Source organism: Microtus pennsylvanicus, chromosome 16 (assembly GCF_037038515.1).
Source record: "Microtus pennsylvanicus isolate mMicPen1 chromosome 16, mMicPen1.hap1, whole genome shotgun sequence".
Taxonomy (NCBI): Eukaryota; Metazoa; Chordata; class Mammalia; order Rodentia; family Cricetidae; genus Microtus; species Microtus pennsylvanicus.
Window position 1 is genome coordinate 29,524,494 of NC_134594.1, and position 21,724 is coordinate 29,546,217.

The window sequence follows — 21,724 nt, forward strand, 5'->3', positions numbered from 1 at the left end:
TTCTTGCCAAAGCAGCGGTTAATACAAGGAAAATACATGACTTTTTCCCACTGTATTCCACTTGTAATCTCACAATGGCCTTCTGGAAGACAGCTGAGCCTTAGTTGCATGTCTTATTGCCCATGGAAAAACCATGCAACTTCTGTCACAAACTGCTTTTGAGTTCATCTCACCTGTGCTTTTAGGGATTGCAACACATTCTTTAGCCTGTCAGCTCTTTGGGGAGAGAGGTGGGCCCATATTCATCAAGGAGGCCTGACACTTCATTCCACACAGAAGACCGTCAGTCTAAGTGGCCCACTTTCAGGTGGCTTGGCGTTGGTTGGTTTTATATCTTGTCTCTCATTGTTTAGAATTGCCAGTTCAGCACAGCAAGGACACTCTCCATCCATATCACACAAGGAAAATGGCTCTATCGGGATTACCCCGCATATGCTACACCCTCAGACAGATCTACCTCAGTTAGATTTTATCGTCATACCATGGGCCACACAACTCCTCCCCAAGTCATCGTTGGTCATATCAGTCCCTACTCAGGTGCCAATTGTGTTGTGCTTTTCTTGGGAGGTCGTGAATAAATGTTTATTTACCCTAGATAGGGCACTGATGACAGACCCAACAAATAACTCCACCTTAGTCTGGCTTAGTGAACGAATGGAGTTATTGAGGTACGGGCAACTCTAGGGAGTCACTCCCCGAGTGCACCCCAGCATGGGTGATGACTCAGAGGAGCTGCATCCCTGACGTGTCACACACAACCAGCAGAGCTCCACCAAGGTCTCATCTCTCCCACAGTAGTCTGCGGAGTATATAGAATCTTTGAGAAGAGTCATAGGAGTCTTTTAAGTCTTAAGAGCTTCTGGAATAGTATGAGTCTCAGTCTTCATGCAGGGATGTTCCAGTTCAGAGGAAATAGCTACAGGGCACCATGTTTTCAAAACCCCACACAAATAAAGAAATAAACTGACATGGATCTATAAGTATCTTAGTTATTTGCTGTTTCTTTGATAGAATACCACGACCAAAGCAGCTCAAAGAAGAGTCTATTGTGGCTTGTGGTTCTAGAGGGAAGAGTCTGTGATGGCAGGGAACGTGACAGCCGGCAGCTGGCCTAGTGGCAGCAACAGGACAAAGCCCTGCTTTGGACAAACCATCTAAGAAAAATGATTTTCAGGACAGTTGATGAAATTTGAATTTACTTTGAATGATATTAATTCAGATATTAAGAAACTGTCATTCATTCTTATTAGGCATGATAATAGTGTGATTATGCATTTAAAACTCTTGATATATAGTATATATAGTATATAAAATGATATGACTGTATTATCTTATTTTTTTCAAGACGATTCCAGTATCACTCGGTCAGGCCCCATCCACCTCTTAAAGTGTCTACCACCTCCCAACAGTGCCATGTTGGGGAACAAATCTTTAAAACATAGGCCTTTAGGGGCACTCACTATTCAGATGATAGCATGCCCTTTGCTAGGATGTTTCTACTCGGGTGTTAGTGTTCTCTTCTTAATTTCTACCAGTGCACTTTCTAGAAGGAAATTTAAGTTTGAATTTTTTATAGTTACTTTACCTGAGATTAAACTAAACACACAGATAATCTATCCAATAAGTACAAATCATTTAGAAGCACTATTGCTTTATCCAAGAGTAATATAGGCCTAGTTCCTCATATGTACTGAAGTGGAGCAGGCTTTTAACTTTATATTCTTATGAGCCACCAAGTGGTGCTGGGATTTGAACCCTGGTCATCTATCTAGCCCAGGATTTGTATAAATTTAGGTGTCTTGATGTCAGCTCTGGAAGGGATTTTAACCCTAATTTCCTATATGACTGCTTACGAATACTTCAGAGCTAGGGAGGTGACTCGATGGGTAAAGCACCTGCCAAGCAAGTGTGAGAGCTGTGTTTGGAATCCATAGCCCCTCTCCACCCCCAAGCCAGCATTGAGTCTTGTAATCCTGGAACTTCTCTGGCAAGATAGGATGTGGAGAGTGAAGAATCCTCAGAAGCTCTTAGGTCAGCAAGAGATCCTGTTTCCAATAAGGTGGATAGCAAATACCAACACTCAAGGTTGTTCTCTGACCTCCATGCACATGTACAAACAAAAATATACTACAAAAAAATCCAGGTACTACGAGTCTAAGGGGAATACATATGCTAGTGTAGTAATATGAGCGGCGGGGCTGCGTCCCCAGCACCCCGGCTGCCTGGCTAGCTTATGCCCGAAATAACAACACACAAACTGTATTCATTTAATCATTGCTTGGCCCTTTAGCTCTACTGGCTAATTCTGATATCCCGATCAACCCATCTCTAATAATCTGTGAGCACCGGTCTTACCGGGAAGATTCTAGCCTAAGTCCATCCTGGGTCGGAGCTGGGGCATGGCGTCTCTCTGAGGCGTCTGCTCCGGAGAGGAGAGCTGTGGAGTCTGAGCTCACTTCCTCTTCCTCCCAGCGTTCTGTTCTGTTTACTCCACCTACCTATGTTCTAACCAATAAAATGGGCCAAGGCAGTTCCTTTATTAGCCAATGACCTTCCTCCATCATGCTAGGAGACAATAAAACATAATGGCTGAGACAATGCAAAGACTGAAGTATACAGCATTCTGGAATTCTGGATTTCTCCATATATTATGTGTGTGATCTTGTACAGTTCCTTAACATCACCATACATTTAATGTGTAAATGTGACCAAGAGTACTTACTTTGGGGGGGATTTCTTCTTATTTTAAGTTACCAGGTACCTAACTACTGTAGCTTTAAAATTTTATTTTCCAAGGTAACACAAAAATAAATAAACTTAGAAGATGGGATGAGGCAGTGGTTTTGTCACTTCATAACTAGTCCAGGACCACAAGGGCTTTCTACAAAGCGTATAGAACACTCGGCTCTATTCTGGTCCATGCCACAAACTACATCCTTGAATCTTATGTGCAAAGTAAGTATTGTAGCAAGAAGTACAGGTCACTATGAAGTCATCACTTAGAACTGTTCACAGGACATGAAAACTCAATGACTCTAAAATACCAACTATATACATTTACTGATAACCCAGAAAACAACTACATTTAGTTTCTTGGGTTACAAATGACAAGCACAGCATCTTAGAGCACTACAAATATATTACCTGTAGTTCTGTATAAGCACTCTTGTGACCATACTGAATTCCTGTGAAAATGCCAAGCTATTCTTCCTACCTAGCTTGACCCCTGCTAACTACAGCTGTTTCTAAGAGACCTATTACAGGGTGATGAGACTGTTTGACATGTATGATAACATCAGTCATGATTTAATTGCTTAATGTGTTCAAACTCTACCTTCAAAATTCATGTCAGTGATTCATCTGTATAATTATGTTATCATAAATATGTTGGAGCTCTTTAATATTTCTAGTTAAGAGCCATCTAATCCATCTGACTAAACTCCACAGGAGAGTCTAACATGTATGCACATGAATTTGTTAGAGTATATTTGGTAACAATAAAACCAAGGTACTAGCAAAACAAAAATACTAATTTTTCTTAAAGCTTTCTATTTCTGATTCTTCGTCCTGTGTTTAAATGACCAGAGGATATTGAATTGAATGACTAGCTTGAAGAGTCATTTTCCCTTTGATGTCTGGTGCTCACCCAGACTGTCTTCCCAGGTAGCAGCTTATTTCTGTTACCTTCCAAAGTCATTATACCCGTGTAGCTCAGGCAGTGAAACCCTCTTTGTTTCCTAAGGTTATTTTTTAAAGTAATTGGAAAATACTGAACTAAAGTAGTCAGTGGTAACAAAGTATTTTTAAATAGACCCTCAAAAGCATCAGTATTTAAGAGTACTGTTTTGCTTCCTTTCAAAATATAGCCTTTGAATCCCAGAAGAGCTAGGAATTAAGGAAACTAGATATTATAAGGCCATAAACAAGAGTAAGACAAACTAACATTACTGTCAAGTAGCCATTTGGTGAATACCCATTTACCTGGCTGCTAGCCTTAACACCACCGAACTGGTACATATGGGTTATTTGAAACTAAAAGTATCTTCCCTTCCAATCTGTTTTTAATGAACATATTGAAAGTATTTAAATGTTTTGATGTGGTTTTGTGAGGGGGGGTAGGATGGGGTAGGGATGTAGGTCAGTGGTAAAGTTCTTTTTGTGTGCCTGAATTTAATCCTACCATCAGCCACAAAAATGGCTCAGAATTTGAGAAGTTTGAAATTTCATTTTTTAGTATAGAATATTTCAGAACATGCTAATGTTTAAGTAATGCTCAAGTCTACATTTTCTGTTTACAATTTTCTGTTACAGGAGATGAATACGATGTATGTGCCATTTGTTTGGAAGAATATGAAGATGGAGATAAGCTAAGAATCCTTCCCTGTTCCCATGGTATGAGTAAACCACATGCTGCCTTGAGTTTGTATAGAATTTGGTCTTGAGCTCTGTCTGTATCAAGGGAGAAGACACAGAAATACAAAACTAATGGATAGATGTGATCTATAAAAATGTACTAACCTTTTATGTGTGTACACAATTTGTACAAATCATTACACTAAATGAACACAGCAAGAAATTAAATATAACAGTCTCTGAATACTACAGTGCTAGGCATAATCGGCTCAAAAGCAGTGTCTATGGACCTTAATTTCTATATTTCGGTATCATCCTTTTGTGTTGTGATAAAAAGAAAATATTGCATAAAATACCAGATTTCAGCAACTGTTAACTGTGATCATATCTTCATAAAGAATATCTTAGGCTCTGTGGAACTAAATCAAGTATTGAATTTGAAAATGAGTGCTTTTGTTTAACGGAACTGTTGTACTGAAGATGTATATTTTGCTTCAACAGCTTATCACTGCAAGTGTGTAGATCCCTGGCTAACTAAAACCAAAAAAACCTGTCCAGTCTGCAAACAAAAAGTTGTTCCTTCCCAAGGTGATTCGGACTCTGACACCGACAGCAGTCAGGAGGAAAATGAAGTGTCAGAGCACACCCCTTTACTTCCGCCTTCGGCGTCGGTCAGGGCGCCGTCATTTGGATCTTTGTCAGCATCCCACTCACATCAGAACATGACCGAGTCTTCCGATTACGAGGAGGATGACAACGAGACCGACAGCAGTGATGCCGACAACGAGGTCACTGAACATAGTGTTGTGGTCCAGCTGCAGCCTGATGGTGAACCGGACTACAACATAGCAAACACTGTGTGACGTTCAGGTGGCTGGTTCATTTCCCTTTCAAATGTTTATTTAGACATATGAGTTGATTCTTCTGCTCCCTTTAGAGGTTACTGTAGGAATAACTTATTTTTTAGTTTTCTAGTGTAATCACGTTCCTGAAATAGACTGTTTGATCTATGATACTTATTTCCAGTAGTATACATCCATCTCACTAACAAGTAACAGACTGGTGCTGTAACTCAGGCAGCAAACGAGCTCTCTGGGGATGATGAAATGTAGCCAGGACACTTTTAAAATCCTCAGTACAGCTTGAAGTGAAGACCTAGATCACAGTATGCAAATGTCTTACACATGAAGTCGGCTATGGTCATCTAGCATGAGCTAAAACCACTCTCACTTCCATAAAGTTGCCTTCAATTGTTGGGTTGGCACGTGTCTGTTCTGATATTTCCCGTCATGATTAGTGAGTGGCAATGGGCAATTTAGGATATTTCTTCTTAGAACCACGGAGAAACTAAAAGATGTCATTTTCCTCCCTATTCCCAAGTAGTTTTCCCTCATAGGAATAGTCTAGTATAAACTTCAAATATTTTATGTTAAGGTTTTTAAAAACACTATAGTGTTATGAGTTTGATTCCACAGGAACGTCTCTGGATCTTACTTTCCATATTTCAGTATCCTTTTGTGTTGCAATAAAAAATGCTGCATAAAAATACCAAATTTCAGCAACTGTAATATTGAGATTGTATACCTCTTCATAAAGAACATCTTATGCTAGTTAGCCCTGCTGAACCATGTGCAGAGGAAATCGTTCAAGTATTGGGTTTGAAAATAAGTGCTTTTGCTTAACAGAACTAATGTATTGAGGCAATGTATTATGAAAGCTAAATTATATAACTGTAACTATGTAGAAAATATACTTAAGTATAATCAGAATGCTAAGAATTTTTATATGGCCTTGTATGATGGGAGCTTCAATGTTAATAAATGTTTTCCACTTGAAAAGCCACAAGTATTTGTTCTGATGAACTCTTACCACATTAGCCTTATATGCAGGGTGCTATAAAGGAAAATGATGGCGATCATACATCACCTTAGGATTTTATATAAGGTTACTTACTAGCTACTCACAGGCTTTTAGGCATATCCACCAAAGTTAACACTGTAGCCAAAATTATCCCCTAAATAGTGTAAATTAGGGAACTCTGTTGTAAATTGTGGCACATGCTTTACAGTAGATGTATGTAGTGACATGGGAAACTGAATAAAATTATGTTATAGAATAAGTATATCAGGTGAGCCATTTATTATTGTTTAAAAATGCTGTATTTTAAGAGAAATGTAACACTAGGAAAAGACACTTTTAATTTTTGAATTCTCTTTAAAAATTTATACCTTTGTTGTTGTTGTTGTTTTGTTTGTTTGTTTTGAAACAGGTTTTTCTCTGTGGAGCCCTGGCTGTCCCGGAATTCACTCTGTGAGCCAGGCTGTCCTCAAACTGTCTTTGTCTCTAGAGTGCTGGGATTAAAGGTGTATGCTACCACCTCCACCCTTTAAAAAAATAATTACTTACTATAATAATAAAAGCACATGATACTGACACAAAAATATACATAAAAGAACAGAGTAGAACAGAGGATCCAGGTATAAGACTACAAAATTACAGCCACCTGATTTTGAAAAGGATGCTACAAATACACAGAGAAAGGACAGCATCTTCAACAAATGGGCTGAGAGAACGGAACTTGGTATCCACATACAGAAGAATGGAACTAGAATCTTATCTCTCACCCTGCACGAGATCAGTTCTAAATATAGTGAAGCCTGGAGTGTTAGGCCTGCAATTCTGAACCACTAGAGGATGAAGCTGGGAGTAGACTAAATACGGGAGTAAGTAATGACCATGTAGACTCCAGTGTCTCAGAAAATGAGGCCAGGAGAGAAAAACCATCAGTCAAGTGAAGAGGCAGTCTAAGGGATGGAAGAAACTTTGCCAGAGATCTGAGAGAGGATTGCTGTATACAGAATATTTAAAGAGCTTAAAAAGCTAAAAATCAAAAATGGAAACAACCAGATTAAAACAGTGATCTAGAGAACTAAACAGAGTTACCGACCAACACAAACAGTTAGTAAGTACTTTAAGTGTTCAACATCTTACTCAAAGGCAAGATCGCTATTACCAAGGCCAAATGCTGTCAAACGCTGGCAGTGTTGTGGGGAAGGATGCAGTGGGAGTGTAAACTGGTGCAGCCACGATGAGGATCAGTGTCAGTGTCTCAAAACCTCAGAGAGAATCGTGCTCTATGCCCAGCTGGACACATACCCTCCAGCAGAGATACTCGCAGTTCCACCTTCATTGCTGTTCTGCTCACAATATAGAGAAAATGGAACCAGCTTAAACGTCAATGGATAAAGAATGGATAATGAAAATGTAATATACACAATGGAATTTTATTCAATGGGAAAGAATAAAATTATTAAACTTTCAGGAAAAAATGGATGCATCTGAGAAATATTATAGTGAGGTAACCCAGGTCCAGAAAGGCGAATAATGCATGTTATCCCATATATGATGATACTAGCTAGAAATTTTAGAACAGCGTGCTTAATGGTGAGTCTTGGTAAACTCTGTTTCTCTGTTGAGAAAGAGGTGCATGTGCGTGTGTTACGTTATTATTAGTTAAGAAGGATCTAACACAATGGGCATGAAAGTTAAGTGGTCAGGTTACTAGGGACAGAAGGTTTGAACAGGGGGAGGGGATGGGAGCACAGGCAGAGGAGGGTGGTACAGAGAAGGATAACCAAAGAATATATAGAAAACCCATATGGGTACTACTTTATAAGGTCTTTAAAAAAATAGAAACTTTGGTCATAGGTATCCTCTATGGATGGTTAATGTTCCTTCAAAAGTAATATGTTATTAAATAAAAATCTCAGTGCCAGATAGGGATATAAGTTGTTGATTGGGACCAGGGGCTTAAACATTTCAAGGTCACTGAGATTGATTCTGGTTGCCCACCAGAACCTGATTAAGACTATTGCTGGAGATAGTCTTACTATCTCTGGTCTGGCATACTCTGGTCGTAGACAGACAGAACCAGGCTGGAGCTGAGCTGGAGATTCCTCCCTTCTGAGTAGCCTTCATAGTGCACGAATGTGCTGTGCAGGCTGCTGGGTAAGAAGTCATTAATGGTGTTACTTGGCTATGAATCCCGAGAGCTGTCATAATGACCTACCAGGCAAGATGTGCTAACCTATGAACTAGTGCCATGACTGCTATGGGCATACTGGCTGCTGTACAAGAGGGAAATTGTTCTGTAAAGCTGGCCAAGAGCCCATGGCTGGGGATGTCACGAGCCCTATGGAGATCCTACTACTATTGTTTAACTACATGGTTATGTTGACCAACTGGTTTATAAATACTCAGGTTCATACCTATCTTAGTGCTGCTCCCAGCCTTCAGAGGTGCTCAGAGCAGAGGTCAGAGGTTAATGTAGACACTCTAACGTAAATGCCACAATGCTGAGGATAAGTGCTAGTGGTGTGCTCAGTCCTAAATGGAACAGCCAACATCACCTCCTTCAAGGGTCAGGGAACACCATGGAAGAGGGTAGAAAGACTGTTATAAACCAGAGGATGGCGAGAGTCGAATCAAAAAGATGACTTCTGAACATGACACTCTCATGAAGTCACTGCAGCTCTGGCTTATCTGCACATGACAGGCCCACAACATTTTCCTCTGGGTGGGGGAGGGGACCCACTGAAGCCCCATCCCTCCCCGAGGGACTATTGGCAACCAACAGTGTTGGAGGAGGTGTAATTTTCTCCAGTGGTGTAGACACTAATAAGTTGCCCTCGCTCTAGTAAGTAAACTCCCACTTATACCTGAGCAAGAAGTAAACTAAACTCAAAAGGGAGAGGGGCATGGAAGTAGGAAGGATCTTATTAAGAAGAGTTCCAGTGGAGAAGGAGGGGAAGGTTAGAGAGAACAACTAAGTTCTATTATATAAATGTATGAAACTGTCAGGCAGGCAGTGGTGGCGCATTCCTTTAATCCCAGCACTCGGGAGGCAGAGGTAGGTAGATCAATTGAGTTCGAGACCAGCTTGATCTACAAGAGCTAGCTCCAGGACAGCTAGGGCTGTTACACAGAGAAACTCTGTCTCGAAAAGCCAAAATAACAACAACGATGATGATGATACATGAAACTATCAAAAAAAAAAAAAAACAACCTTAAAAAAACACAGAAAGCTAGCTGGGCATGGCATATACCTTTAATCCCAGCACTGGGTGGTGGGGTAGAGGCAGGCTGCCAGACAGGACTACATATGAGACTCTCTCAAGGAAAGTTTTACCATGAAAAATTAGATTTAGTTTCAAATTTTGAGATCTCTATTATAAAAAAATTTGTACTCAATGTACAAATTTATATACAAATATTCTGGCATTTGGGAAATTGATTGACAGAATTCAAGCCATCAGTCTAAAATAAATAAATGGGATAGAAAACTTACATGAAGGCTACTTGGTTTCAAGACTGAAGTACTCAAGAGGTCTTGATCCTGTTAAGTGTGTGTATCTTGGACAAAAAAGACAGGATGTGGTGGAGAAGACGAACCATCCAGAACTCCATGTACACAGCTGCTGTACATGGACAGACATTACTAACAGTGACACACTGAGGCTGAGCACCTAGGATTTTCTAGTACCCCTGTGAACTACTGCTGGGCAGTAGCTATACCAGAGCTTAGGTCTCCCTGTGGGGGACTGTACCCATAATACAATCCATCTGCCTTTGCTAACTGACAGCACAAAGTGTCACAGCTAATCTAGCAGACATATTTTGAAGAACAACTTAAATACTCAACCCCTTAGAGTTTTAAATTAGGTTTTATAGTGGTTCTTCTATTGATACTTTTACTAAAAATATTTTAATTATGGAAAATGCTATTCAAATTAAATTCCTATACTTACACAATTTTTTTCAAAATAAATTTCCCATTTCAAATTATTTAGTCATAAAATAGTATACTCCGACCTTAGAAATTTTAGAATATGTAAGAAGAACACAAGAACCTAAAGCCATAATATTAAGAAACTAGCATTAAAATACTTAGCTGTGGTCAACATGTTACTCTGAAAACCAGAAAATGTAAAAGTTTCCAATTCTCTTTAAATGCTACCCAAGGAATGGCATCTGCTCTTTTATGAGAGTCACTGGTAACACCACACCTATCTAAAGTCACTGACAGTTCAAATCCAAGAACCCTCAATAACTCTTCCTGCTACTGGGGCCTCCAAGTGCTTATGAGATTGAATTCATATCAAGAGATCAACCTAAGTTATTTATTTCCTTGGAGGCTGGTTTTCTTCATGTAAGTTGAAGGTGATGATGAAATGAATGACCAAAACCATGTTTAGTACACCAAAGCTTAATGAGAAGAAATCTGTAGGTACTTCTATGTGCTTGCAGATGAGTCTGGCCCACTCCTTATACTCCCTTGTGTTAGGCAGAGATGGGTGTGTGCCACATGCCACCACTGTGAAGGCTCAGGCAGGAGTATTCTGAGCTTAAGATCAACAAGGGCTACACATAGAGCCTCCCACCCCATCCCACCCTCAAATCAACAACAGTGAAGCCAACAACTTATAATTTTTAATAACAACAGGAGTCTATAAAGTATTTGGTTGGAATAAATTTATTTCATCTGTCTGTAAACAAGGTGTTTAATAGTTATGGCATTTTTTTAAATGCATATTAAATCAGATGAGTTAGACTGTATCCCAGATGTAACAAAGTGCAGGGAAAGAAATGGACAAATCAGCAACAAGATTTGTTTTTAAATCTGTACATTATCCACAATGCCCAAACAATAGAAGCAAATACTAGAATGTCCCTAAAGTAGTGCCATTCGAAAGAAAACCCATCTCACAATAGCAACAGTTCATTTTAGGAATAGTATGGCACAGAATACATATGAAAAAAATACATCACAAGACAGCCAAGTCCACAATAATGCAACTTCATATAAAAACCTAAGCTGCAAATAAAAATTGGTCCTATGAAAAATAAACTGGACACACTCCAGATGGTTATGTTGGGAACCTAATATCCATAATGGCAGCCTTTTACAATTTTACTCAAGAAGAGAGCTGGTGTGCAAAGAAAAGACAAGAAGTCTGAGCTACTGCAATGACAGAATGTCCCTGGGAATCTGATCGGCGTGGTTATTGTAGTAAGGTCATGGGAGGAAGTGCCTTTGCTCTTGACAGTTGCACTCTTCGTATCCTATAGACACTACAAAGAGTCTGTCTCAAGTGCAATCATAGTATTAAAAGCAAATCATCGCAGCTCTCGATAGCTCGTCAACAAAGGAGGTATTAATTAAGTTAAATAAACCAGGCACTACACAAGAGAATGGAAGCAAACCAAATACCTCAAGTTCTAAGGGAGGGGATGAAAAGAGAGTAAAGTAAAGATGCATGCACTTTTTCCTCCCAACCATGCGCTACAAAAGGAAGACTAAATGAGCCAAGTAAATGCTCAAAGTGCTGAAAAGACATTGATCAAATTAGAGATTGTACAACCGGCACCTTGCTTAATATTAACTTATTTTAGTAATCAGTATCCCATTGATTAATTGCTAAGACAAAGTGATGCCCAACTCGGCATGCCCCCTTCCCCCAATTTCAAGATATCATGCAAATCATTATTGTGCTGCAATTATGATGCCAGATAAAGGTTGGTTACACACAGTGGTTAACATACAAATGACCCTTTGGGAATCATGACATTAGAAAATAGATAAAGAAAAACTAGCTACCATCTACAATCTGGTAGCACTGTGACCGTAATTGGGGTGGTGGTGAAGACAGTTGGTAGGTAGATGGGAGAGGCTGCTTACACATCAGACCTCCTCAGGTATAAAGCGAGTTCATATGCTTTCTTGTTAAGTGTGCCTCCGTGGACACCTTCCTTTCCCATGACTATAACCAATGCTGGAGTACACAAGGAAACAAAACAGAAGTGAACACAATTATTTCAGGGGAAGGGGCAGAAAGAAAGACACCTTTCCCCACCAACAGAGGGATACAAAGGAGACATGTGTTCATATCCCATCACCCTGCATTGCTAATAAAATTTCCAGAATTAAGACTTAAGCTTACAGCTAGGAAAATTTAAGAGCAATTTTCCCCTAATACTTAACAGTCTGCCTAGCAGCTAGAACCCAGAGTCTCTCAAGTATTTTGCCATTGAGTATGCCTTCTTATTCAATCCGCCTCCATGGACCCCTTCTTTTCCCATTACAAAGACCAAGACTGAAAGAAAAAGGAAAAAAGTGTTTCAAAAGAAGTGTTAATCAAGAGAATCACATAAGTTTAAGCAGACAGACCCCCAATTAATAAGTTAACATTAAGTTAGTTTTCCATGAACTGTCAAGCACTGAACTCCATTAGGTCTCCAGAATGGAGCTCTCAGGCCAGTGATACTGAAATCAGAGCGCACTACTGGCTGCAGCTGGGATCGCTGAGAGCTAGGAGAAAAGTGATCCTTTACCTTGCAGCCTAGGAAAAATATCCTGGTTGATATCAGTATTTGTTTCCCAAAATATACTTTAAAAACTTCAATATTTTCTATTGACAAATTCTCCCCAAATCTAACATGCTTGATGAATACAAGCTATTGTCTTTAGAGTATGACTATAAATATGAGTAAACAGGTCCATTCCTTCCAGAGGAAAATGAAAGCCAAATTTTAAACAGAAATTAACTCCTGGTCAGAAAATGCTACATTATCAGTATCTGTCTCATCCAGATGCTTCCCTTTGCTAGGCGTTTTCTGATATAAAAGTCATAACCTTGTTTGCTATTTCTGGTACCTAATTCTGCACTGAAGTTCAGAGGTCTATCCTCAAATACATGGACAGGTGTGTGTCAAGTGTTGCGCTGACTGCCACTAGATGTCAGCAGTGTTCTGCGGTATACATATCTCATTTGGCTTCATATGTGCTGATTTTTTGTAATGCATATGGGTGGTTTTTTGATATGCAGATCTATAAACTGTACTTGTCTGGTGTTCTTGGAGGTCAGAAGAGGGCATCACAGCCGCTGAGACAGTAGTTATAGACAATTGTAAGCTGCGGTGTAGGCATGGGGAATAGAACCCCAGTCCTATAGAAGCAGGTCATTGCTATTAACAACGGAGTCATCTCTCTAGCCCTTCAGCTGATGTATTAAACAAACAAAACCTCAACCATATGCATCATATATATCTGGAAGCAGCTAAAACGTAAGATTTGTGTGTTTTAAAGTCATCTTGTTTTCCAGAAACCCATAAGCAAACCACACTTGAATCAGATCCCCACAGGGAGTTGGTAAAACCACAGCAAGAAATGATAACTCACTGTAGGCTCATGTAGCTGTAGAGCTGCTCTGTGTGCCAACTCTGCCAAATGAGGCATTTATACAAGTCAAATTTAAATGCAGTTACGTGTCAGTGAGAGGTCAAAGTAAACTTCAATTTCCAAAGTTCTCTTTGAAATATCAGATTTCCTTACGCAAGGTTGAAACCAGAATTTTTATATCAACTCTGGAGATTGGCATCAGGGCTGTTGGTCAAGTGTGGGAACTACATGTAGTTTGCCACTGTTCAAGTTGGAATCTTTGGAGGTAGTTCAGTAAATGGAGAATGTGCTCCAAAACCCTCATGTAACTATTCCTCTCTTCTTCAGAAATGTTCCTGGCAGAAGAATCAACCACTATGATTTTTTTTTTAATGATGAGCAGTGAATTGGTTTCAAATCTAAGCAGACATGCAGGGGAAGCTCCACAAGTAAAGACTCACTAGGGATAAAACAGCCAGCTGACTTGGACAGTCCAGCCGCCATATGAACTACAGGATTATGACATACTGGAGTGCTGAAGAGGCGACTTTTCATTTTGAAGTTTACTAAAGCTTACGATGCGGAGCTGGCATTAATAATTTAGAGTAAGTCGGGGTGAAAGAAGCGAGGCTGAGTGTGCAACCATTGTAGCATAGACAAACGAAAAGCAGGACCTCCCTTCAGTGCTGAGCAGTTCACAAAAACCACCTTCACAGACATTATGAACTAATGTTTAATTTAAACCATTAAAGAAAGGCAAGTTGTAATATGGCATGCAACTTTAGGCACACACACACACACACAAACAAAAATAATTGCTTGCTTACCTCTACCAGCTCTGCCAACAGCAACATTGTATGTTGGCTCCCCACCTTGACTCTTTGTCCGGATATCCATTGTGCAGTCACCATCAACGTATAGGCTATCTCTGATCACTGAACACTTCTTTGCACCAAGAGTCAAACCGTTGGTAAAGAAACCTTCCCGGTCTTTTCCTACAATCATATCTATTTCTACTGGCTGGCCACCCAAAACAAAGAAAAGAAAAAACTGCAGTTAATTCTTTTCAGAGTTTGATACAACAAACTGTGCTGATGTAAAATCAAGACAGCATTTTCTGTTATTGCCTGTTCTTACATGATTGCATGCTTTACATTAATTAGTTTGCTTTTGCAATGATCAGTGAGGTCTGCTAAGTAAAAGCTAGTGTACACCAACCATGCAAAAAGCCTCCCTAAATAGTTGGCAGTTGACACTAGGTACAAACGAGTTATTTATAAGCCCTATCACGTCAGGTGGTGCTTGAAGGTGCTTATGTAATTGCAAAGAGTCGGCTATAAGCTCTTCCAACAGCTTGTCTATTATATTCAGCCACATTAGTCATGCTGCAACAAATTTAAAGTTGGGTAAAAAGTCTCCCCAGACAAGCTTGCTCTCGTCTCTCCTTAGAGCAGCTTGAATTATCCGTGGTAGTATGAACCTCAATCATCAGACTGCCGGACATTTCCAAATTCGTATTTCCCTCCTGTTTTTTTAGTCACTACTCTTTTTCTCTCCAGCCTGCTTTGCCCTTTCATTCAGTAATCAGCTTTCTTTCTGGACAAATGCAGACTGGATTCTGTCTACAGCACTGCCGTAGGCGATAGTAAAATTATACAGAAAAATGAAAGGGCATTGGTAAAGAAAAGTGAGGTAGCCACCAGAACCGGAAAAGAGAAAACGTGCTTAGATTCTAACATTCCATGAATAAGAAGGAAGGCGTCGCCCCCATCAGAACTGCAGAGTCATAGCAGGCCCCAGCCATTTCCAAGCACACTCCCGCAATCTTCTTAGCCAGACAGCGGGAACTCACACACAAAGACAAGACTGCAGAAAAGAAAGTTGATCACCAAACGTCAATTCGCTACAGGAATTGCAGTCTTCCACATCGGGACAGGAGACCCTAAAGCACTCCTACCAGGGGCTGAATCGACACTAGAGTGGTAAACCATGTGAAGTAGTAAAATGCTGAGCACCTGGGATGTGAGACTTGAATTCTGCTGTGTGATGGGGAGGGCGTGGGAGTGTAGGGCTAAGGGAATGGTCTAGTGCTTGATACCGGTGTCAACATTTTAAGGAGACTTGCGTAGAAAAGGCCACAACAATTAGCAGTGCTGGGGGCTGATTGACGAATATTCCCCAAATGTATGGCAAGGAAGTCAAAAGCCATCGAGACACATGAATATGAGGCAACGTGAAGCATAAATCGGTATTAGTTCTTTTACTACCATCACTAAAGAGGGAGTGACTTGGAGAAGTGTCACCCCCCTCCCGCGACTTCCCAGAAAAGATTTATTTTTCTCTCTTTTAATCACCCTAAAACCATCCTCTTTTTAGAGCTATGTTGCGTAACTGGGGATAACGGTATATCGATGAATCTCTATAGGTGGAGAAGAGAAATCAATGGCAGTTCGCCATCTTGGAGGAAAAAAAAAAACTATAGAGCCACAGATGAAGTAAATTCACGATTCCACCTACGTGGTCCGCGTCCCCTTCTCGCCAGCCCAGGAGGCCTGGGCACCGGCAAGCCTACGCCAATTCACTCCATTAATTCCCGGGACCCGGCCACCGCCGCCTCCCAGAGCCCGCGCTCACCGCTGAGCCAGGGCCAGCCGGCCGCCCAGGATCCCCGCCCGCACCCGGGGACCCGCACTGCAGCCCACGGGGCTCCCCGAACGCCGAGGGGGCCTCTCGGGGAGACGTCCCCTCCTCCACCCCGCGGCAGCCGCAAGCCGGGGCTCCGCCGGGGCTAAGAGTCCGGCCGCCCCGCCCCCGCGCGGCCTCGGGCAGCATCCCCCAGTCTCAGCGGCCCACATCCAGGGCCCCGGCCGCCTCCATCCCCTCCCGCAGCCGGCGGCACCCCTTTCCTCGCGCCCCGGCCGCATCCATCCCCGGCTCGCGGGCGGCGTCCCTTCCTCGGAGGCCCGCCGCACACCTGCCGGCTCGGCGCCCCCGGGCCTCACCGTGATGCTCTGGAAGACGCCCCCGGCCGTGGCTGCCCAGACGTATTTGGCGTCGCAGTAGCCGACAATGGCGGCCTCCTGGCAGCAGCCATCGCACATCAGGTTATCCACGTAGCTCTGCCAACCGGCCATCTTCGAGCCCTTCGCACTGCAGCGGGGACGGCAGGAGCAGAGGCGCAGCGGCGGCGGCGGCGGCGGAGGCGGGGCGGGGGCGGGGAGGAGGCGGCTCTGCGCAGGCACCGACCGCCCCTCTCCGGGGAGCTGCGGCGAGCCGGCGAGCGGGCGGGGACTGGACCCGCAGCGGGGCGCGCCGGGGCGGCCGCGGCCGCGGGGCTCGGGAGCCGGCGGCGGCGGCGGCGGAGCGACGCGGGCAGCGGGGCTGGCGATGGCCGATTCTCACTGCGGCTCCCTCGCTTCTCCGGGGCCAGCGGGACGTGAGCGCGCGTGCGTGCGATCCTTCCGCAGCGCGGCCGGCGAGGGTCCCGGGAAGGGCGGGGGAGACGAGGCGGGGGCGCGGAGGGATACCGCCGGGGACAATCACGGCGACACGTGCGGGAGGCGAGCGAGCAAGCGAGCGGGCGAGCGGCTGGGGCCGGCTGGGGCGCGGCGCTGGAGCCTCAGGCCAGGCGAGGCAGCTCGAGTGGGTGCCGTGGGGTGCCGCTGGCGCTCCTCAACGCGGGGCCACCGTGCGCCCTCCTCCAGCGCCGGCTCTGGACGCGGTATTGACAGCCTCGGTGTCGGGTGGCAGGGTTGCCCTGGTGACGGATGCGGAGGGTTTACTCTTTGTGGTGGGAGCGGCCAGTGCGGGTTGCCCACGCTTGGAGAGGAATCTCGGAGAAGACCTCGGCCAGCTGCGACAGCAAGCTCCTGAAATCAGAGCCGCGGCAGGGGAGCGCGCACCGTGCTCTTTGTTGCCTCCTTTGGGTACCAGGGACGCTGGGGTTCTGTGGAACCTTTTCCCTAAATCCAGTGCTGCTTGCTGATCATGCCTGGGGCTCATTTGATCGTCCAGAAATTCTAAATGTAACAGGCTTGCGTGCACTTGGTAACTGGGAAAGTTGCCGTGCCTGACATCACTGAGAATACAGAGTAACTGAGCTAGGAAAAGGTTCTAGAGCAGTGTGGTTCTCAACCTTCCTGATGCTGGACCCTTTAATACATACAGTTCTTCATGTTGTGCTGACCCCTAAACCATAAAATTTTGCTGCTACTTTGTAACTGTAACTGTACTACTGTTATGAATCATAATGTGAATATCTCGTATGCAACGCTAAAGGGGTCATTACCCACAAGTTGAGAACCACTGTTCTAGACAGCGAAAACATTTAAGAACCCGAATCTGAGAAAGACTTGTACTTAACAGGGTGGACGATGATTAAGAGTCTCAGAACTTTCTCCTACATCTTTATTAACTTTAGGTGCTGGGTCTAAACCCAGAATCAAATGTTCCCCAACAATGACCAGTTTTAGACGGCAATCCTGACCTGCCTATTAGGGAAAAAAAGCTCCAATACTTGCCAACTTTTTTTAGTTTTAAAGTAGTCCAGTACACTGAGAATTTTATAACATTGCCAAACTTTTATTTTTTTAATTTTTTAATATAAAAGTAATGTCTTAGTCAGCATTCTGTTGCTGTGAAGAGACACCATGACCAGAACAACTCATAAAAAAAAAAGCACTTAATTGGGAGTTACTTATATTTTCAGAGGTTTAGTCCATTGTCATCATGGGCAGGGAGCATAGGAGGCTGACGTGGTGCTGGAGAAATAGCTGAGAATTCTGCACCTGGATCCAAAATGCAGCAGGAACACAGAAACCTCAAAGCCCACCCAGTGACACACTTTGTCCAACAAGGCCGCACCTCCTAATCCTTCTCAAGCAGTGCCACTCTGGTGACTACCCATTCCCATACATGAGCCTGTGGGGGCCATCCTCACTCAAACCACCAGTAGGATGAGGACTGGAAATTAGGATGAACTATAGATTAGACAGCTGTCACGTTGAGGCTGTTCTCTCATGTTGGGAAGACAGAGAATCCTGTTCCTTAAAAAGAAGTCCTTCCACTTCTGCAATGGGTCCTCACCGGCTTTAGCTGCTCTTTTGTATTTATCCCTCTGCCTTTGTGTAGTCTCAACCGTTTTACTTCTTAACTTTTATTATCACCTTAAAAATTAAAGATGGGAGGGGGCCCTGGAGAAATAGCTCAGTGCTTAGGAGCTCCTCTAGAGGACCCAGGTTCAAGTCCCACCAGTCATATGTTACAACTGTCTATAACTCCAGTTCCAGGTGATTCATGTCACCAGGTATGTGTGTGGTACACATATACACACACACACATGCAAAATACTCATACACATAAAATAAATCCTTTAAAAAATTAAAGATGGGATGGGGTGTGGTGTGGTGTCACAGGTCTTTAATCCCAGCACAGGCAGACTCAGGAGGAACTCTTATATTAGAAACCATGTCTCCATAGTGTGTTGCAGGTTAGCCAGGCTATGTAGTGAGACCTGTCAAGTTACGGTGGCTCCAGTTTGCCAATAATATGGATATGCTTTACATTGTGAATATTCATAAAGTGATAATGCTTAGTATTTGTCTTCTTTATATGTGTTATAACCCAGAAAATTTAAGCATTTACTAAGACAATAGGAAAGATCGTGATAACTTACAGAAATATAGAAACTGGTTTATTCATTCCTATGGTGCGGGGCAGGGGGTGGGGTGGCCAGCAGAGGTAATGATCCCACAGAGGCAAGAAGGCAGTTCTGCTCAACATGACTGAGTAGCAGGAGTTGGTTCAAATTTGGAGACTCCCACCCTGAGTAGTTTAAGCATATTTAAGCACAGCACAGTTTAGCAAAAAAAAAAAATTTCCTTGATAAATAGCTCAATTCTGTGTGAATAATAAAGCTTAATACATAACTACATCGAAACTCTTTGTAAAGTACATGTGACATCTTCCATACAGATGGGTTATATAGATTGACAGGTTCATGCTAAGACTCTGGGAGAATCTCATGTGTTCTCGGCCACACAGATAGTGCAAAGGTCACCAGGCTATCCACCATGTCCACTGCCAGCCTTCTGGGCAGAAAACAGGTTGTATATGCATCCCTGCCTTCAAAGGGACCACCCCGTGTGCTTAAGATTTGTGGTTCCCCTAGTGTTCATCTCTGAGCACAAGGACCTCAGCGACTTCCACTCGCTGGCATTTTTTAAGACCTTATTTCTGGACTTTATTGTTTCATTTACATTTATTTGCTGTTGGCTTTAAAAACTGGGAGGATTGGAAAGACTGAGTATTTTGGAAATCCTAATCTACAGATTCTGAAAATGTATGTCGCAAAAGACGTAAAGTATAATCGTCTCTCAGTTTTTTTTTTTTTTTTTTTTTTTTTTTGGTTTTTTGAGACAGGGTTTCTCTGTGGTTTTGGAGCCTGTCCTGGAACTAGCTCTGTAGACCAGGCTGGTCTCGAACTCACAGAGATCCGCCTGCCTCTGCCTCCCGAGTGCTGGGATTAAAGGCGTGCGCCACCATCACCCGGCTGTCTCTCAGTTATTTTGTTGTTTATGTTTGCCTAAAACCACGTGTCGAGAAACCTAAGGGTTCAGAGTCTGTCATGCTCGCTCTCATATTTTCCAAACTCTATCAATACATTTTAATTAGTTTTACTTTTCCAACGCAGTATTTCTACAAAAATGCCTACAGTAAATTTTAAACAGCTATGAAAATTATATTCTGTTAGCTGCAGTGTAAACTGTAGCTTGTATACCCAGAGTCCATTTCTGGCTGTGTTTTTCGTACTATGAGGAAGTTGCCCTCCGCTTGTCTTCTTTCATGTCAGCTTCCCTGGCATGTTGCCTATAGGCTGGATACAACGGTCTGTTCCTGGGTCAGCTCCTGCGTGCTTATCACATATTTCAAAAAATGTCAGTAGAGATAGACTGTTGGGGCTTAGGAACAACAGTACAGGTCAGGGGAGCATCAGTACGAGAGGGAGAGTCACCGACATGTGCCTTCCACTCCTTCAGAGTACCAGTGTCTGAGGAGAAGCCTATAGAGTTGATTCTGCTGCCGACGCAGACACTCAGAATAGTGTGTGGCTAACAGACATGTTTAAGTTTGATGTGCTTGGCTGTGCTCATTCTTTCCAAAATGCTTTCATGTAGAACAACTGTAATGGAGAAGTGACTAATAATGTAAACTATGCAAGTTCATAAATTAATAATTAGGCCAACAAAATTGTTATTCTATTTCACATATATACAATTTGATAGTAGAGTAAAAACTAAAGACATAGATTCTAATAACCCAATTACAAAATTCAGAGTTGAATCTATTTCAGTCATCTAAAATTTTCACCCCCATTTTTCTTTTTAGGGGAGTGATATTAATTATTAAAGTAATATAGTAATCAGGAAATATATAAATTAGCTTTTACCAATGTCTTCTGTAACTCCTATAGTACTTTGTCTTAAGATCTATTTTTACGATTATTAAGATCACTATCTCAGCCTTTTCTATTAGTTTTACCTTATATATCTTTTCTCTTCTTCATCTTTTTCTGTTTCATTGGTTTTTGATACAAGATCTCCTATAACTCAGGCTTCTCTCAGACTTGGTATTTATCCAATTTCACAATGAACCCAAACACCTAATCCTGTCTTCCTCCTCCCAAGTAAAAGTATTTGAAGAACTGAATATTTTAAATATTAAATCTCAAAAATTCTGAAACTTGTATTGCAAATGTCAAAAGCAAAATATGCCTAGTTTAGCTTGTTTTTAACCTTTCTCCCTCTTTACATTATAGATGTAAATTCTGCATAATGTGTTGTGAAAATTTGTTATTTTATGCAGTATGACACTATATCCTTTAGTTGACAAATTTATTCCATTTATATTCATTGTAACCACTGACATATTTGAACGAATATAAATAAATCTATCTCTGCCATTTTATCTTTTTTTTCTCTTCATCATATTTGGTTTCTAGCCATAAATAAAGGACATTGGGCTTATAATGCATGTTCCTAGAGAAGCTAAGTAAGAAGGTGAACCCAAAGACAAACACATAGGCATCCTCATGAATATTAACCTTCATCAGGCAATGAAAGGAGACAGAGACAGAGGAGCACGGGACAGAAATCT

General features: G+C 42.2%; 2 protein-coding genes across 6 annotated transcripts in view; one reads left to right on the forward strand and one right to left on the reverse strand.

Annotated features, from left to right (window-relative positions):
• The window catches only part of Rnf13 (ring finger protein 13), a 79,975-nt gene extending 73,390 nt beyond the window's left edge, over positions 1 to 6,585 (forward strand). For 2 of the 4 annotated variants that reach the window (XM_075950909.1, XM_075950910.1), the window contains 2 exons: positions 4,312 to 4,392; positions 4,855 to 6,585. In XM_075950909.1, the coding sequence (XP_075807024.1) occupies positions 4,312 to 4,392; positions 4,855 to 5,216 (443 nt within the window). In that variant the 3' untranslated portion in view covers positions 5,217 to 6,585. The remainder of the gene's footprint in view (positions 1 to 4,311; positions 4,393 to 4,854) is intronic. The other 2 variants (XM_075950911.1, XM_075950912.1) reach the window with 1 other exon arrangement.
• Positions 6,586 to 10,869: 4,284 nt separating this feature from the next.
• Pfn2 (profilin 2) lies at positions 10,870 to 16,947 on the reverse strand. Of its 2 annotated transcripts, none has more exons than XM_075950446.1 (3): positions 16,573 to 16,947; positions 14,398 to 14,590; positions 10,870 to 12,506 (listed from the first exon to the last, which is right to left on the reverse strand). In XM_075950446.1, the coding sequence occupies exons 1-3, from the start codon at positions 16,702 to 16,704 to the stop codon at positions 12,409 to 12,411; spliced, it is 423 nt and encodes a 140-aa protein (XP_075806561.1). In that variant the 5' UTR covers positions 16,705 to 16,947; the 3' UTR covers positions 10,870 to 12,408. The 2 variants fall into 2 exon arrangements, with proteins under 2 accessions (XP_075806561.1, XP_075806560.1); XM_075950445.1 differs by having other exon boundaries at positions 10,870 to 12,185; positions 16,573 to 16,836.
• Between the last annotated feature and the right edge of the window lie 4,777 nt (positions 16,948 to 21,724).

Excerpts from the sequence above, each read along its gene's own strand:
- Pfn2 (XM_075950446.1), bottom strand. The coding sequence starts at position 16,704 with ATGGCCGGTTGGCAGAGCTACGTGGATAACCTGATGTGCGATGGCTGC. Across the intron at positions 14,591-16,572 it reads GCGTCTTCCAGAGCATCACG|CCAGTAGAAATAGATATGAT; the intron begins GTGAGGCCCGGG and ends TTGGGTGGCCAG. Across the intron at positions 12,507-14,397 it reads TGTTGGCAGAGCTGGTAGAG|TCTTGGTCTTTGTAATGGGA; the intron begins GTAAGCAAGCAA and ends TTTTTCTTTCAG.